This window comes from Hypanus sabinus, unplaced genomic scaffold (genome assembly GCF_030144855.1).
Source record: "Hypanus sabinus isolate sHypSab1 unplaced genomic scaffold, sHypSab1.hap1 scaffold_276, whole genome shotgun sequence".
Classification (NCBI taxonomy): Eukaryota; Metazoa; Chordata; class Chondrichthyes; order Myliobatiformes; family Dasyatidae; genus Hypanus; species Hypanus sabinus.
In genome coordinates this window covers 287,440-306,091 of record NW_026780896.1, presented here as the reverse complement: position 1 = coordinate 306,091, position 18,652 = coordinate 287,440, and the positions used below count along the sequence as shown (strand labels likewise).

The 18,652-nt window shown below is 52.5% G+C and overlaps 1 protein-coding gene across 6 annotated transcripts in view; it reads right to left on the bottom strand.

The window, feature by feature from the left end:
• The window catches only part of LOC132388188 (NACHT, LRR and PYD domains-containing protein 3-like), a 56,168-nt gene that overhangs the window by 1,062 nt on the left and 36,454 nt on the right, over positions 1 to 18,652 (bottom strand). For all 6 annotated transcript variants that reach the window (XM_059960544.1, XM_059960543.1, XM_059960545.1 and 3 more), the window contains 4 exons: positions 17,739 to 17,910; positions 17,574 to 17,639; positions 1,359 to 3,096; positions 148 to 234 (listed from right to left, as the gene is read on the bottom strand). In XM_059960544.1, the coding sequence (XP_059816527.1) occupies positions 148 to 234; positions 1,359 to 3,096; positions 17,574 to 17,639; positions 17,739 to 17,910 (2,063 nt within the window). The remainder of the gene's footprint in view (positions 1 to 147; positions 235 to 1,358; positions 3,097 to 17,573; positions 17,640 to 17,738; positions 17,911 to 18,652) is intronic.

The following is an 18,652-nucleotide window of genomic DNA, read 5'->3' as shown; positions in this document are numbered from 1 at the left end:
GAGAGAGAGTGAGGGTGAAGGACACAGAGAGACAGGAGACAGTACAAATCCCCAGTGTTTATCAGTAACACAATTACTGATCACATTAATGTTCAGTGTCAGACACCCAGTGACTGTAAACACAATCTCCCTCAGTCTGGTACTTACCTCAGTTTCTGTATTTTACACTCCGGGTTCCTCAGAGACTCAGACACCAGTTTCACTCCCGAATCTCCCAGCTTATTCTCCCCAAGTCTGAACATAAACAGAAAATTTGATGAACAAAGTAATTCAAACCATGGGTCTGAGAGAATTTCTCTCACTCGGATATTTCAGGAAACATTAAACCATTCAGTAAATCACTGATCGGAGTTCCCATCACTTTCAATGTCCCTCACTGCCCAGCTCCAGGGATTTCACACAATGTCAGTAATTTAGTCTGTCGGTGTGACCCTGTAAACTCCACATAATCTGTCCCTTTCCCAGATGGTTCAAAGTGGTACTGACAGGAGAGCATCGTAAGGAGCAAGGCCGGAGAGTGGAACAAAGTCCCAAGGTGAGGAAGACTTGAGATGGTCGGAAGAGAAGGATCAGTTAGAAGGAGTTGAGTCCAGGAAATTGTCCATGGGAGCTGACGGAAGAACCTCCCACATGGGGAAAACTAATGGGATAGGATACCCCACAGGAGGAATGTAGCTGGGAAAGGAGCTTCCAGAGGACGCAGCAGCATGGGGAAGAGAGATACCGCAGGAAGTGGATGATAGCGAAGAGAGACTCCTCAAGAAGAAGGAATACGGGACGGAGATACCAAAGTAAGACAAATAGAGGAAGGTATGCAAAAGTTAATCGAACTGGAGGGGTAGTGTGAAATCGGGAGAGGAGATGCCCACATGGGGTCTGTGAGCGAAGTCAGACAGTGGAGTGATGGTGACACAGAGAAGGGCAGGAGGAGGACAATCTCACACAGCTAGTTGTTTCTATCTCGCTGGGACAATCCGCTAACCCTCTCTTGTCCCTCACCGGGAAGAGGTTGTAAAGCTCCGAAGCCTCTGTGGCAGTCAGTCTTGGTCTGGGTGTCAGTAACAGTGAGAAGGAACATTGTCAATGGACGTGTCACAGACAGCGAGAAACACGGCCATTCCTGTGATTTACTACCATTCAACCAATGGCCGTTGTTCACTGATCTGATGAAGTCTCCAACATCCCTTCACAAGGAACCACAGAACCCTCCCGTCCTTGGGGAATTACTGACTGATCCCCTGGGCATTTGTCACAATTCTTCACAATCTGATTTACTACAAATTTACTGAAATTCCTTTACATTGAAACAACACAATGGAACAGTTTCACGGATCAGAGTGAGAGACAAATCAAGTTACCTCAACTCCTGGCACTTGTGCAGCCCGGGTCCCAGCCGCTGTATTCCCTCATACTGAATGTGGCAGTTCTCCAGGTCGAGCTGTTTTATTGTATCACAGAGTCCGATGACATGAGACAGGACCGCGCAGTCAATCGGGGTCAGTGTCATTCCACTGAGTGAAAACCTTTCCACAGATCCCAGTGCGGCCTGAGCCAGTCCACGATTCTGAGACTCAAACAGGTAGTGCAATGTGTTCAGGAGGCTCCTTTTACCAGCTTCACTCCATGTGTTTCCACTCTGGCGTTTAACCTCCTCCATCATCCAGTCAATCACCCGGCAGGTTGTTTGATGAGAAAATGGACCCAGAAACTCCTCCAGGCCCCGAGCTGTCATTGGGGAGGAGAGACCAGCAACAAAACGGAGAAATACCTCAAATCGCCCATCTGTCGTGCTGTGGACTTCAGTGAGGAATTTCAGGATATCTCCGGGATGTGGATTCAGGAATTGTGCGAGTGCAGCTACAAACTCTTGGATGGTGAGGTGTGGGAATGTGTACACCACGCTTCGGGCAGAATCCTCTCTCTCCAAAAGCTCCATCAGGAACCCGGACAGGAACTGGGAAGGCTGCAGATTGTAGTTGATCAAATCTCCATCTGTAAACACAATCTTCCTCTCGGACACTCCTTTGAAGGCCATCCGACCAACCCTGAGTAACACATCACGTGGGTTCTCAATTTCACGGCCGTGGTTTTTCAGGATGTTGTAAATATAGTAGGAGTACAGTTGGGTGATGGTCTTGGGAACTCGCTGTGGGTCCCTGACGCTTTGTGTGAAGAAGGGGCCCAGTGCCAGAGCGAGGATCCAGCAGTAGGAGGGGTTGTAGCTCATGGTGTACAGGATCTCGTTCTCTTCCACGTGTTTGAAAACAGCTGCCGCCACCGTCTGATCTTCAAAATGTCTGATGAAATATTCCTTCTGTTCCTCACCAACAAATCCCAGGATTTCAGCCCAGACACTGATATCCGCCTTTTCCAATAAATGTAACGCAGTGGGGCGGGTGGTCACCAGCACTGAACACCCTGGGAGCAGCTTGTGCTGGATTAAACTGTACACAATGTCAGACACCTTGCACTTGTATTCAGGATCTGTGCATGTGTACCGAGTTTCCGTGTCTCTCCGACTGTCAGAAAAATTAATTTGGTCATTGAATTCATCCAAACCATCAAATATAAACAGCAATCCCTCCGGGTTCTTCCAGACCTCTCTCAGGATATTCCCAAAGTAAGGATACTGATCCAGAATCAGTTCCTTCAGGTTTATTCTACAGTTAATGGTGTTTAAATCGCGGAATTTGAAACTGAAGACAAACTGGAACTGTTGGTATATTTTCCCCGTGGCCCAGTCGTAAACAATCTTTTGTACCATTGTTGTTTTCCCGATCCCTGGGACTCCAGCCACTGCTGCCGAACTCCCAGATTTGGAGTTAGTTTGGGAAAAGCTGCTCTGGAACAACTGATCCATCTGGAGTTTCTCCAGCTCTCCGCAGAGATGTTTTTCTCTCCACTCCTCGTGGTCTCTGCCTCTTGCCAGCAGCTCATGTTCCACCAGTGTCCGATCTCGAACAGTGGAAATGACCGTGAGCTCAGCGTATCGATCAACCAGCTGGAAAACCTTCACCTTCTCCCTCATCAGGATCGTGTTCACTCTCAGTGTTTCAGTTTGTTCCCACAGAGTCTCCTTGTGTTTCTGTTGAACACCTTCCATGGGGACAGACAGTGGACAAACTGTTAGATGCCTCAGCTCAGAACTCAGTATTTAAGCACACAAGAGTTAGCTCAGAGCTGTTGCATTGATGGATTCATCAATGGTTGTTCGTACAGTAAAGTAAATTTGATTAACAGACCTCTGACTGGACAGAGAGGCCTGTTCCAGATAAACACCAGATCATCACATTTCCACATTAACTGTGCTGTGAAGGTGAGTATTTCCCTGGTAGTTTACTGACCCCCAACTGTCCCGTACTGGACAACATCTCACTACTGCCACAGATATCTTTGCTCCTGAGGAAGTATCTTTTAATCCCTTGTGTTGATGTGGCGTATGGAGATAGAGAAGAAGGTGTTGGGCATTCTGTCAAAGGAACAGGTCGGGGAATCACAGCTCACCCTCCCCTCCCACCATCACTGAATCAAAATACAAAGCAGCAGATTTGCTGATCAGAACATGAACTGTGGGTGCGTGGGATCTCAAACTGTGTTCGAAACCTGTCGGGGTGTGTGGGGTTCTGCACTGTGTCCGGCCTCTGCCAGGGATGTATGGGGAGAGCACAGTGTGTCAGGACCCTGTCAGGGGTGTGTGGGGTCTCACAGTGTGTCAGGATCCTGTCAGGGGTGTGTGGGGTCCCACAGTGTATCAGGACCCTGTCAGGGGTGTATGGGGTCTCACAGTGTGTCAGGACCCTGTCAGGGGTGTGTGGAGTCTCACAGTGTGTCAGGATCCTGTCAGAGGTGTGTGGGGTCTCACAGTGTGTCAGGATCCTGTCAGGAGAGTGTGGAGTCTCACAGTGTGTCAGGACCCTGTCAGGGGTGTGTGGGGTCTCACAGTGTGTCAGGATCCTGTCAGAGGTGTGTGGGGTCTCACAGTGTGCCAGGACCCTGTCAGGTTTGTGTGGGGTCTCAGTGTGTGTCAGGAACCTGTCAGGGGTGTGTGGGGTCTCAGAGAGTGTCAGGAACCTGCTAGGGGTGTGTGGAGTCTCACAGTGTGTCAGGACCCTGTCAGGGATGAGTGGGGTCTCACAGTGCGTCAGGACAATGTCAGGGATATGTGGTGTCTCACAGTGTGTCAGGAACATGTCACAGGTGTGTGGGGTCTCACAGTGTGTCAGGATCCTGTCAGGGGTGTGTGGGGTCTCACAGTGTGCCAGGACCCTGTCAGGGGTGTGTGGAGTCTCACAATGTGTCAGGACCCTGTCAGGGGTGTGTGGGGTCTCACAGTGTGACAGGACCCTGTCGGTGGTGTGTGAGGTCTCACAGTGTGTCAGGACCCTGTCAGAGGTGTGTGGGGTCTCACAGTGTGTCAGGACCATGTCAGGGTTGTGTGGCGTCTCAGTGTGTGTCAGGAACCTAAAACAGGTGTGGCTTCTCACTTGTTTAGGAGTGTGAGGGGTCTTAGTGGGTGTCAGTATCCGTTTAGGAGTATGGGGTCTCACATCCTGTCAGGATCCTGCCAGGAGTGTGTGGTGTCTCACAGTTTGTCAATTGATAATCGACAATAGGTGCAGGAGTAGGCAATTCATGGCTGATCATCCACAATCATTACCCCGTTCCTGCCTTCTCACCATATCCCTTAACTCCACAATCTTTAACAACTCGAACTAACTCTTTCCTGAAACCATCCGGAGAATTGGTCTCCACTGCGTTCGGAAGCAGAGCATTCCATAGATCCATAACTCTCTGGGTGAAAAGTTTTTCCTGAATTCCGTTCTAAATGAACTACCCCTTATTGTTAGCTGTGGCCTCTTGTTCTGGACTCGGGAACATGTTTCCTGATCTAGCGTGTCCAATCCCTTTAAAATCTTATATATTGCAATCGGATCCGGTTGCATCCTTCTAAATTCTAGTGTATTAGGACCCTATCAGGTGGGTGTGGGATCTCGTGGTGTATCAAGAACCGGTCAGGGGTGTGTGGTGTCTCACAGTGTGTCAGGATCCTGTCAGGGGAGTGTGGTGTCTCACAGTATGTTAGGACACGGCCAGGGGTGTGTGGGGTCTCACAGTGCGTCCGGACCCTGGCAGGCGTGTGTGGCTTCTAACTGTGTGTCAGGAACCTAAAATGAGTTTCTGGGGCATCAAAGTGTGTCAGGACCCTGTCAGGGGTGTGTGGGGTCTCACAGTGTGTCAGGACTCTGTCAGGGGTGTGTGGAGTGTCACAGTGTGTCTGGACCCTGTCAGGGGTGTGTGGAGTTTCACAGTGTGTCTGGACCCTGTCAGTGATGTGTGAGGTCTCACCGTGTGTCAGGACCATGCCAGGGAATGCGGGGGTCTCACAGAGCGTCAGGACCCTGGCAGATGTGTGTGGCGTCTCACAGTGTGTCAGGAACCTGTAATGAGTTTGTAGGGGCATCACAGTGTGTCAGGACCCTATCAGAGGTGTGCGGGGTGTCACAGTATGTCGGGACCCTGTCAGGTGTGTGTGGTGTCTCACAGTATGTCAGGACCGTGTCAGTGGTGTGTGGGGTCTCACAGTGTGACAGGACCCTGGTAGGCGTATGTGGCTTCTCACTGTGTGTCAGGAACCTAAAATGAGTTTGTGGGGTCTCACAGTGCGTCAGGACACTGTCAGGGTTGTGTGGTGTCTGACAGTGTGTCAAGACACGGCCAGGGGTGTGTGGGATCTCACAGTGAGTCAGGACAATGTCAGTGGTGTGTGGTGTCTCACAGTGTGTCAGGCTCCTGACAAGGGTGTGTGAGGTCTCACAGTGTGTCTGGACCCTGTCAGGTGTGTGCAGTGTCTCACAGTGAGTCAGGACAATGTCAGTGGTGTGTGGTGTCTCACAGTGTGTCAAGACACGGCCAGGGGTGTGTGGGATCTCACAGTGCATCCGGACCCTGGCAGGCGTGCGTGGCCTCGCACTGTGTGTCGGGAACCTAAAATGAGTTTGTGGGGCATCACTGTGTGTCAGGACCCTGTCAGAGACGTGTGGGATCTCACAGTGTGTCAGGACCCTTTCAGGTGTGTGTGGGGTCTCACAGTGTGTCAGGACCCTGTCAGAGACGTGTGGGATCTCACAGTGTGTCAGGCTCCTGACAAGGGTGTGTGAGGTCTCACAGTGTGTCAGGAATCTGTCAGGGCTGTGTGGAGTCTCACAGTATGTCTGGACCCTGCCAGGGATGTGTGAGGTCTCACCGTGTGTCAGGACCATGCCAGGGAATGTGGGGGTCTCACAGGGTGTCAGGACCCTGGCAGATGTGTGTGGCGTCTCACAGTGTGTCAGGAAACTAAAATGAGTTTGTGGGGCAGCACAGTGTGTCAGGACCCTGTCAGAGGTGTGTGGGGTGTCACAGTATGTCGGGACCATGTCAGGGGTGTGTGGGGTCTCACTGTATGTCAGGACACTGCCAGGTGTGTGTGGGAACTCACAGTGCCTCCAGACCCTGGCAGGCGTGTGTGGCTTCTCAGTGTGTGTCAGGAACCTAAAATGAGTTTGTGGGGCATCACAGTGTGTCAGGACCCTGTCAGTGACGTGTGGGATCGCACAGTGTGTCAGGACCCTGTCAGAGACGTGTGGGATCTCACAGTGTGTCAAGACACTGTCAAGAGTGTGTGCGGTCTCACAGTGTGACAGGGCCCTCTCACTGGTATGTGGTGTCTCACAGTGTGTCAGGACCCTGTCGGGGGTGTGTGGTGTCTCACAGTGTGTCAGGACCCTGTCAGGTGTGTGTGGTGACTCACAGTGTGTCAGGACCCTGTCAGGTGTGTGTGGGGTCTCACAGTGGGCCAGGACCCTGTCAGAGATGTGTGAGGTCTCACAGTGTGTCAGGACACTGTCAGGGGTGTGTGAGGTCTCACAGTGTGTCAGGACCCTGTCAGTGGTGTGTGGGGTCTCATAGTGGTTCAGGACCCTGTCAGGGGTGTGTGGCATATCACTGTGTGTCAGGACCCTGTTAGGGGACTGTGGCATCTTACAGTGAATCGTAAACCTGCCACGGGTGTGTGGCATCTCTAAGACCCTATGAGGACCGTGTGGTCTCACAATGTGACAGGACCTTGTCAGGGGTGTGTGGGGTCTCACAGTGTGTCAGGACCCTGTCTGGTGTGTGTGGTGTCTCACAGTGTGTCACGACACGGCCAGGGGTGTGTGGGATCTCACAGTGCTTCCGGACCCTGGCAGGCGTGCGTGGCCTCGCACTGTGTGTCAGGAACCTAAAATGAGTTTGTGGGGCATCACGGTGTGTCAGGAGCCTGTCAGTGACGTGTGGGATCTCACAGTGTGTCAGGCTCCTGACAAGCGTGTGTGGAGTCTGACAGTGTGTCAGGACCCTGTCAGAGACGTGTGGGATCTCACAGTGTGTCAGGCTCCTGACAAGGGTGTGTGGAGTGTAACAGTGTGTCAGGATACTGTCAGGGGTGTGTGGGGTCTCACAGTCTGTCAGGACCCTGTCAGAGACGTGTGGGATCTCACAGTGTGTCAGGACCCTGTCAGGGGTGTGTGGGGTCTCGCACTGAGTCAGGACGCTGTCAGGTGTGTGGGGTCTCAGAATGTGACTGTATCCTGTCAGGTGTGTCTGGGGTCTCACAGTGTATCAGGACACTTCAGAATTATCTGCTGTCTCACAGTGTATCAGGACCGTTCAGAGTTATCTGCTGTCTCACAGTGTGTCAGGACACTGTCAGGATTGTGTGGGGTCGTACAGTGTGTCCGGACCCTGTCAGGGGTGTGTGAAGTCTCACAGTGTGTCAGGACCCTGTCAGGGGTGTGTGGGGTCTCACAGTGTGTCAGGACCCTGTCAGGGGTGTGTGGAGTCTCACAGTGTGTCAGGACCCTGTCAGGGGTTTGTGGGGTCTCACAGTGTGTCAGGACATTGTCAGGGGTGTGTGGGGACCCACATGTATCAGGACACTGTCAAGGGCGGGTGGGGTCGTAAAGGTTGTCAGCGCCCTAACCGGCATGTATGGTGTTTCACTGTGTGTCAGGACCCTGTCAGAAATATGTGGAGTCTTGTAGTGTGTCAACCTGTTTAGGGTTGTGAGGGGTCTCAGCATGTGTCAGTATCCGGTTAGGAGTGTGTGGTCTCACATCCTGTCAGGACAGTACCAGCGGTGTGTGGGGTCTCAGTGTTTCAGGACCCTGTCAGGCATGTGTGGTGTCTCACAGTTTGTCAGGATCCTGGCAGGAGTGTGGGGTCTCAGGGTTTGTCAATTGATAATAGACAATAGGTGCAGGTGCAGGCAATTCAGCCTTTTGAGCCAGCACCGCCATTCAATGTGATCATGGCCGATCATCCACAATCATTACCCCGTTCCTGCCTTCTCCCCATATCCCTTGACTCCGCAATCTTTAAGAGCTCTATGTAACTCTTTCTTGAAAGCATCCAGAGAATTGGTCTCCACTGCCTTCCGAAGCAGAGCATTGCATAGATCCACAACTCTCTGGGTGAAAAGTTTTTCCTGAATTCCGTTCTAAATGACCTACCCCTTATTGTTAGCTGTGGCCTCTTGTTCTGGATTCGGGAACATGTTTCCTGATCTAGCGTGACCAATCCCTTTAAAATCTTATATATTGCAATCAGATCCGGTCGCATCCTTCTAAATTCTAGTGTATTAGGACCCTATCAGGTGGGTGTGGGATCTCGTGGTGTATCAAGAACCTGTCAGGGGAGTGTGGTGTCTCACAGTGTGTCAGGACCCTGTTAGGGGTGTGTGGGGTCTCACTGTGTGTCAGGACACTGTCAGGGGTGTGTGGTGTCTCACAGTGTGTCAGGACCCTGTCAGGTGTATGTGGGGTCTCAGAGTGTGTCAGGACCCTGTCAGGGGTGTGTGGGGTCTCACAGTGTGTCAGGACCCTGTCAGGGGTGTGTGGTGTCTCACAGTGTGTCAGGATCCTGTCAGGGGTGTGTGGGGTCTCACAGTGTGTCAGGACCCTGTCAGGGGTGTGTGGGGTCTCACAGTGTGTCAGGACCCTGTCAGGGGTGTGTGGGGTCTCACAGTGTGTCAGGACCCTGTCAGGGGTGTGTGGTGTCTCACAGTGTGTCAGGACCCTGTCAGGGGTGTGAGGTGTCTCACAGTGTGTCAGGATCCTGTCAGGGGTGCGTGGGGTCTCACAGTGTGTCAGGACCCTGTCAGGGGTGTTTGGGGTCTCACAGTGTGTCATGATACTGTCAGGGGTGTGTGGTGTCTCACAGTGTGTCAGGATCCTGTCAGGGGTGTGTGGGGTCTCACAGTGTGTCAGGACCCTGTCAGGGGTGTGTGGGGTCTCACAGTGTGTCAGGACCCTGTCAGGGGTGTGTGGGGTCTCACAGTGTGTCAGGACCCTGTCAGGGGTGTGTGGTGTCTCACAGTGTGTCAGGACCCTGTCAGGGGTGTGAGGTGTCTCACAGTGTGTCAGGATCCTGTCAGGGGTGCGTGGGGTCTCACAGTGTGTCAGGACCCTGTCAGGGGTGTTTGGGGTCTCACAGTGTGTCATGATACTGTCAGGGATGTGTGGGGTCTCACAGAGTGTCAGGACCCTGTCAGGGGTGTGCGGGTCTCGGACGGAGTCAGAACGCTGTCAGGTGTGTAGGGTCTCAGAATGTGTCAGGACACTGTCAGGATTGTGTGGGGTCTTACAGTGTGTCCGGACCCTTTCAGGGGTGTGTGGTGTCTCACAGTGTGTCAGGACACTGTCAGGGGTGTGTGGGGTCTCACAGTGAGTCAGGACACTGTCAGGGGTGTGTGGGGTCTCACAGTATGTCAGGACACAGTCAGTGGTGTGTGGGGTCTCACAGTGTGTCAGCACCCTGTCAGGGGTGTGTGGGGTCTCACAGTGTGTCAGGACACTGTCAGGGGTGTGTGGGGTCTCACAGTGTGTCAGGACCCTGTCAGGGGTGTGTGGGGTCTCACAGTGTGTCAGGACCCTGTCAGGGGTGTGTTGGGTCTCACACTGTGTCAGGACACTGTCAGTGGTGTGTGGGGTCTCACAGTGTGTCAGGACCCTGTCACGGGTGTGTGGGATCTCATAGTGTGTCCGGACCCTGGTAGGCGTATGTGGCTTCTAACTGTGTGCCAGGAACCTAAAATGAGTTTGTGGGGCAGCACAATGTGTCAGGACCCTGTCATAGACGTGTGGGATCTCACAGTGTATCAGGACCCTGTCAGGGGTGTGTGAGGTCTCACAGTGTGTCAGGACCCTGTCAGATGTGTGTGAGGTCTCACAGTGTGTCAGGACACTGTCAGGGGTGTGTGAGGTCTCACAGTGTGTCAGGGCACTGTCAAGAGTGTATGGGATCTCACAGTGTGACAGGGCCCTTTCAGTGGTGTGTGGGGTTTCACAGTGGGTCTCAACCCTTTCAGGGGTGTGTGGGGTCTCACAGAGTGTCAGGACCCTGTCAGGGGTGTGTGGTGTCTCACAGTGTGTCAGGACCATGTCAGGGTTGTGTGGCGTCTCACTGTTTTTCAGGAACCTAAAACAGGTGTGGCTTCTCACTTGTTTAGGAGTGTGAGGGGTCTTAGTGGGTGTCAGTATCCGGTTAGGAGTATGGGGTCTCACATCCTGTCAGGATCCTCCCAGGAGTCTGTGGTGTCTCACAGTGTGTCAGGATACTGTCAGGGGTGTGTGGAGTCTCACAGTGCGTCCGGACCCTGTCAGGGATGTGTGGGGTCTCACAGTGTGACAGGACCATGCCAGGGAATGCGGGGGTCTCACAGTGTGTCAGGACCCTGTCAGTGGTGTGTGGGGTCTCACAGTGTGTCAGGATACTGTCAGGGGTGTGTGGAGTCTCACAGTGCGTCCGGACCCTGTCAGGGATGTGTGGGGTCTCACAGTGTGACAGGACCATGCCAGGGAATGCGGGGGTCTCACAGTGTGTCAGGACCCTGTCAGTGGTGTGTGGGGTCTCACAGTGTGTCAGGACCCTGTCAGGGTTGTGTGGGGTCTCACAGTGTGTCAGACCCTGTCCGGGGTGTGTGGGGTCTCACAGTGTGTCAGGACCCTGTCAGGGGTGTGCGGGTCTCGGACGGAGTCAGAACGCTGTCAGGTGTGTGGGGTCTCAGAATGTGTCTGGACCCTGTCAGGGGTGTGTGGAGTCTCACAGTGTGTCAGACCCTGTCAGGGGTGTGTGGGGTCTCACAGTGTTTCAGGACCCTGTCATAGACGTGTGGGATCTCACAGTGTGTCAAGACCCTGTCAGGGGTGTGTGGGGTCTCACAGTGTGTCAGGATCCTGTCAGGGGTGTGTGGGGTCTCACAGTGTGTCAGGACCCTGTCAGGGGTGTGTGGAGTCTCACAGTATGTCGGGACACTGTCAGGGGTGTGTGGGGTCTCACAGTCGGTCGGGACCCTGTCAGGAATGTGTGGTGTCTCACAGTATGTCAGGACCGTGTCAGTGGTGTGTGGGGTCTCACAGTGCGTCTGGACCCTGGTAGGCGTATGTGGCTTCTCTCTGTGTGTCAGGAACCTAAAATGAGTTTGTGGGGTATCACAGTGTGTCAGGACCCTGTCAGAGGAGTGTGGGGTCTCACAGTCGGTCGGGACCCTGTCAGGAATGTGTGGTGTCTCACAGTGTGTCAGGACCCTGTCAGGGGTGTGTGGGGTCTAACAGTGCGTCAGGACCCTGTCAGGGGTGTGTGGGGTCTCACAGTGTGTCAGGAACCTAAAATGAGTTTGTGGGGCATCACAGTGTGTCAGGACCCTGTCAGTGACGTGTGGGATCGCGTAGTGTGTCAGGACTCTGTCAGAGACGTGTGGGATCTCACAGTGTGTCAGGACGCTGTCAGCGTTGTGTGGCATCTCACTGTGTGTCAGGACCCTGTTAGGGGAATGTGGCATCTTGCAGTGTATCGTAAACCTGCCACGGGTGTGTGGCATCTCGAAGACCCTGTGAGGACCGTGTGGTCTCAGAATGTGACAGGACCCTGACAGAGGTGTGTGGGGTCTCACAGTGTGATAAGACCCTGTCAGGGGTGTGTGGGGTCTAACCGTGCGTCAGGACCCCGTCAGGGGTGGGTGGGGTCTCACAGTGTGACAGGACCCTGACAGAGGTGTGTGGGGTCTCACAGTGTTTCAGGACCCTATCATAGACGTGTGGGATCTCACAGTGTGTCAAGACCCTGTCAGGGGTGTGTGACGTCTCACAGTGTGTCAAGACCCTGTCAGGGGTGTGTGACGTCTCACAGTGTGTCAGGATCCTGTCAGGGGTGTCTGGGGTCTCACAGTGTGTCAGGACCCTGTCAGGGGTGTGTGGTGTCTCACAGTGTGTCAGGACCCTGTCAGGGGTGAGTGGGGTCTCACAGTGGTTCAGGACCCTGTCAGGGGTGTGTGGGGTCTCACAGTGTGTCAGGATCCTGTCAGGGGTGTGTGGCGTCTCAGTGTGTGTCAGGAACCTAAAACAGGTGTGGCTTCTCACTTGTTTAGGAGTGTGAGGGGTCTTAGTGGGTGTCAGTATCCGGTTTGGAGTATGGGGTCTCACATCCTGTCAGGATCCTGCCAGGAGTGTGTGGGGTCTCACAGTGTGTCAGGACCCTGTCAGGGTTGTGTGGAGTCTCAGTGTGTGTCAGGAATCTAAAACAGGTGTGGCTTCTCACTTGTTTAGGAGTGTGAGGGGTCTTGGTGGGTGTCAGTATCCGGTTAGGAGTATGGGGTCTCACATCCTGTCAGGATCCTGCCAGGAGTGTGTGGTGTCTCACGGTTTGTCAATTGATAATAGACAATAGGTGCAGGTGTAGGCAATTCATGGCTGATCATCCACAATCATTACCCCGTTCCTGCCTTCTCACCATATCCCTTGACTCCGCAATCTTTAACAACTCTATCTAACTCTTTCTTGAAACCATCCGGAGAACTGGTCTCCACTGCGTTCGGAAGCAGAGCATTCCCTAAATCCATAACTCTCTTGGTGAAAAGGTTTTCCTGAATTCCGTTCTAAATGAACTACCCCTTATTGTTAGCTGTGGCCTCTTGTTTTGGACTCGGGAACATGTTTCCTGATCTAGCGTGTCCAATCCCTTTAAAATCTTAAATAATGCAATCAGATCCGGTCGCATCCTTCTAAATTCTAATGTATTAGGACCCTATCAGGTGGGTGTGGGATCTCGTGGTGTATCCAGAACCGGTCAGGGGTGTGTGTTGTCTCACAGTGTGTCAGGACCCTGACAGGGGTGTTTGGGGTCTCACAGTGAGTCAGGATCCTGTCAGGGGTGTTTGGGGTCTCACAGTGTGTCAGGACCCTGTCAGGGGTGTGTGGGGTCTCACAGTGTGTCAGGACCCTGTTAGGGGTGTGTGGGGTCTCACAGTGTGTCAGGACCCTGTCAGGGGAGTGGTGTCTCACAGTGTGTCAGGACCCTGTCAGGGGTGTGTGGTGTCTCACAGTGTGTCAGGACCCTGTCAGGGGTGTGTGGTGTCTCACAGTGTGTCAGGACCCTTTCAGGGGTGTGTAAGGTCTCACAGTGTGTCAGGATCCTGTCAGGGGTGTGTGAGGTCTCACAGTGTGTCAGACCCTGTCCGGGGTGTGAGTGGTCTCACAGTTGGTCGGGACCCTGTCAGCAATGTGTGGGGTCTCACAGTGTGTCAGGACCCTGTCAGAGATGTGTGGGATCTCACAGTGTGTCAGGCCCCTGTGAGGGGTGTGTGGGGTCTCGCACTAAGTCCGGACGTTGTCAGGTGTGTGGGGTCTCAGAATGTGACTGTATCCTGTCAGGTGTGTCTGGGGTCTCAAAGTGCATCAGGACACTTCAGAATTATCTGCTGTCTCACAGTGTATCAGGACCCTTCAGAGTTATCTGCTGTCTCACAGTGTGTCAGGACACTGTCAGGATTGTGTGGGGTCTTACAGTGTGTCAGCACCCTGTCAGGGGTGTGTGGTGTCTCACAGTGTGTCAGGACCCTGTCATGGGTGTGTGGGGTCTCACAGTGTGTCAGGACGTTGTCAGGGGTGTGTGGGGTCTCACAGTCGGTCGGGACCCTGTCAGGAATGTGTGGGGTCTCACAGTGTGTCAGGACCCTGTCAGGGATGTGTGGGGTTTCACAGTGTGTCAGGACCATGCCAGGGAATGCGGGGGTCTCACAGTGAGACAGGACCCTGTCAGGGGTGTGTGGGGTTTCACAGTGGGTCTTGACCCTTTCAGGGGTGTGTGAGGTCTCACAGTGTGTCAGGACCCTGTTAGGGGTGTGTGGGGTCTCACAGTGTGTCAGGACCCTGTCAGGGGTGTGTGGGGTCTCACAGTGTGTCAGGACCCTGTCAGGAGAGTGGTGTCTCACAGTGTGTCAGGACCCTGTCAGGGGTGTGTGGTGTCTCACAGTGTGTCAGGACCCTGTCAGGGGTGTGTGGTGTCTCACAGTGTGTCAGGACCCTTTCAGGGGTGTGTAAGGTCTCACAGTGTGTCAGGATCCTGTCAGGGGTGTGTGAGGTCTCACAGTGTGTCAGACCCTGTCCGGGGTGTGAGTGGTCTCACAGTTGGTCGGGACCCTGTCAGCAATGTGTGGGGTCTCACAGTGTGTCAGGACCCTGTCAGAGATGTGTGGGATCTCACAGTGTGTCAGGCCCCTGTGAGGGGTGTGTGGGGTCTCGCACTAAGTCCGGACGTTGTCAGGTGTGTGGGGTCTCAGAATGTGACTGTATCCTGTCAGGTGTGTCTGGGGTCTCAAAGTGCATCAGGACACTTCAGAATTATCTGCTGTCTCACAGTGTATCAGGACCCTTCAGAGTTATCTGCTGTCTCACAGTGTGTCAGGACACTGTCAGGATTGTGTGGGGTCTTACAGTGTGTCAGCACCCTGTCAGGGGTGTGTGGTGTCTCACAGTGTGTCAGGACCCTGTCATGGGTGTGTGGGGTCTCACAGTGTGTCAGGACGTTGTCAGGGGTGTGTGGGGTCTCACAGTCGGTCGGGACCCTGTCAGGGGTGAGTGGGGTCTCACAGTCGGTCGTGACCCTGTCAGGAATGTGTGGGGTCTCACAGTGTGTCAGGACCCTGTCAGGGATGTGTGGGGTTTCACAGTGTGTCAGGACCATGCCAGGGAATGCGGGGGTCTCACAGTGAGACAGGACCCTGTCAGGGGTGTGTGGGGTTTCACAGTGGGTCTTGACCCTTTCAGGGGTGTGTGAGGTCTCACAGTGTGTCAGGACCCTTTCAGGGGTGTGTGTGGTCTCACAGTTGGTCGGGACCCTGTCAGCAATGTGTGGGGTCTCACAGTGTGTCAGGACCCTGTCAGAGATGTGTGGGATCTCACAGTGTGTCAGGACCCTGTCAGGGGTGTGTGGGGTCTCGCACTGAGTCAGGACGCTGTCAGGTGTGTGGGGTCTCAGAATGTGACTGTATCCTGTCAGGTGTGTCTGGGGTCTCACAGTGTATCAGGACACTTCAGAATTATCTGCTGTCTCACAGTGTATCAGGACCCTTCAGAGTTATCTGCTGTCTCACAGTGTGTCAGGACCTGGACAGGGGTGTGTGGGGTCTCACAGTGTGTCAGGACCCTGTCAGGGGTGTGTGGGGTCTCAAAGTGTGTCAGGACCCTGTCAGGGGTGTGGGATCTCACAATGTAACTGTATCCTTGGAGGTGTGTGTTGGGTCTCACAGTGTATCCGGACCCTTCAGAGTTATGTGCTGTCTCACAGTGTGTCGGGACCTGGACAGGGGTGTGTGGGGTCTCACAGTGTGACAAGACCCTGTTAGGGGTGTGTGGGGTCTCACAGTGTGTCAGGACCCTGTTAGGGGACTGTGGCGTCTTACAGTGTATCGTAAACCTGCCACAGGTGTTTGGCATCTCTAAGTGTGTCAGGACCCTGTCAGGGTTGTGTGGGGTCTCACAGTGCGTTAGGACCCAGTCAGGGGTGTGTGGTGTCTCACTGTTTGTCAGGACCCTGTCAGGGGTGTGTGGTGTCTCAAAGTGTTTCAGGAGCCTCTCAGAGTTGTGTGTGGTCTCATGGTGTGTCAGGACACTGCCAGGCGTGTCTGGGGTCTCACGGTGCGACAGGACCCTGTCAGTAGTGTGGGGGGTGACTATTCAATGTGTTGGGCTGTGATAGGGAATGTAGGAAAACACTGATCCTGGATATTCACTTTCGAGAATGTGACAGTGGCAGAAATGATGTTCTTCAATAATCAGGGAGTGTATCAGTTTCATATTCAGAAATGGGTTTGGGAATTTCTCTGTCTTGTCTGTTCCCTCTGCAAACTGGATGAAGGACAATGATGATCAAGCTTGTAGCGATTTACTAAACCCGTGTTCAGGGACACTGAGGGGTTTCATTGACCGGGTGTGGACTGGAGCAATATTTACAGAGGTCCCAGAAACGTGAGTAGTTTGTAAACTTCCTGATTCGTCTATCTCTGCTCCCATATTTAAATTATCATCTTTGGGATTTGTTATTGTAAATGAGAGAGACTGAACCCGGGTTCTGGCCGAGATTCCTTGTATTTCTGGTAAGAGCTGCTCTGTGGTTGAACAGACCAGTTGGGATGTTACCTGCTTTTCTAATTAAAGTGATGTTATTATTACTATTCTGTGACTGGAACTTCAGTGACGCCCAACTCTAAGAAAAGATCATCTGCGGGAACTGGGGGAGTTTAGAAAATGGTTCAGGATGAGGCTGTTCAGGGAGGGGCAGTGCCTGGCAACAGAAGGTTTTGACTTTTTGGTGTGAAGAAATATAAGATTATTTTTCCATTCTCCAGATCGCCCCTTCTCCACTCAGACTCCGGTGGGGATCTGTAGTTGCAGGCCCCAGAGCGGTGTGACCACTTTCCTCAAACTCGCCAGCTCTCTGCCTCTTTCCTCAAAATGTCTTGTGAAAACTCTCCCGCTAGCAAACACGTTTCCCTGCGTCTCACTGTGTTCTCTGTCACAGTGTCAACATTTACCTGGTCAGATCCTGTTGGCTCATCAACTGAACCGCCCGACGCAAATTACAACCGTTGGTGGAAACAGAGGTCAAGTTTCAACTTAATGAAATTTGCTTCAGCCTCATCTGGGTCATTGCGTACCGTTCCGATCACCCCACTACCGGAGGGATGTTGAGGCTTTAGAGAGGGAGCAGAAGAGATTTACCGGGATCCTGCCTGGTTTAGAGGGCATGTGCTATCATGAGAGGCTGGATGAAATTAGCTTGTTTCCTCTGGTTCATCGGAGGCTGAGAGGAGCTCTGACACAGGTTCACAAGATTACGAGAGGCTTGGATAGAGTGGACAGAGAGAATCCGTTTCCCACAGTTGAAATGTCTATTACCAGAGGGAACATATTGAAGGTGAGAGGGTGTAGAATGAAGGGGGATGTGAAAGTCAGCTTATTTTTTAAATTAGACAATCGTGGCTGCCTGGAATGCACTGCCTGGTAAGGTGGTCGAGGCAAATTATTAGAAGCTTTTAAAGGACTTTTGGACAGTCACGTGGATGTAAGGAAGATGGAAGCATGTGGACATGGTGAAGGAAGGAGAGATTAGTCTTCAGGTTTGTTTGATTTATTTCTTAGCTGATTCAGCACAATATTATTTGCCTAATGGCCTGTTCCTGTGTTATACTCTTCAGTGTTCAATGCACGTTCACTTACCTTTCAGCTCACTGAGAACCTTTAGTAAAAGTTGAGCGGGAATTGGTCGATGGGAAGGATCACAACCTGTTTAAATATCAACAAATTGAGGGAAATCATTTTTGTAACATTTTAAAGTGTGCTGTATTCAATACAAATTTAAATTAATCTCTGATACTATCTCACCATATATCTGTATTTCCTTCAGTATTCTGTCCAGCTTTGGGACACCAATCCGCATTTTCACAAAGGTTTCCCACATCACCCTCGGGGCGCGGGAGCCTTTCTCCATCACCAGGCTCAGGAAGAGTTTAGAACTGTCCGCCTGCTCTCCCTTATCAGCGAGATCAGAGATTTTCTGTGAAGAGTAACGGTGAACATATTGGGGACTGACAGATTCACACAGAGAGTGAGAAGTAAATGATGTGCTCTGTAACGGGATCACACTGAGCAGTCACCCGGACGGGTGCTGATCCTGTCTGGACATGGACTGTACATTCTGAGTGCAGAACACACGGAGGGACATTCACCGTGAACCTGGTCCACCAGTCAATGAGATCCTGGCTGGTCTGTACCCGCTTCATTGACGTGGCTCCAAATCCATAAATATTTCCTCACCGGATTTGACCGTGTAAAACAAAATCAGAAAATAACGATCACAGATGAAGAAAGAAGTCAGGAGGGTTTTTGTATCAGCGTGAACAGTCCCTGGGAAGTTGCAGAAAAGATGATGTGATTCATCTCCTCAGTCCGCCAGTGTCCAACATGACAGCGGATTACCAGCTGACACCTGATGCCTTTCCTTTGCCTTTTCCAGTGGAGGTTTGTTCGGTGATTACACATTACAACATGGCAGTATTCCCCGATTCACACTGTTTGCAATTACAGATTGTAACAGAATGATCTCCACCCAGAACAGAACACACTCGAGCTCCTGTGGCATCCAGTCGTAATGCCCCGGTTCTCACTGAATCCTGCCGTCACTCTGTACACTCTTCCCAAAATAAAGATTCCTGCCGTACTTCCATTTAAACTCGTTTATTGCAACATCATAGAAATGTTGCCTACTCACCTCGCTCTGAACATTGAGCCACCAGCAG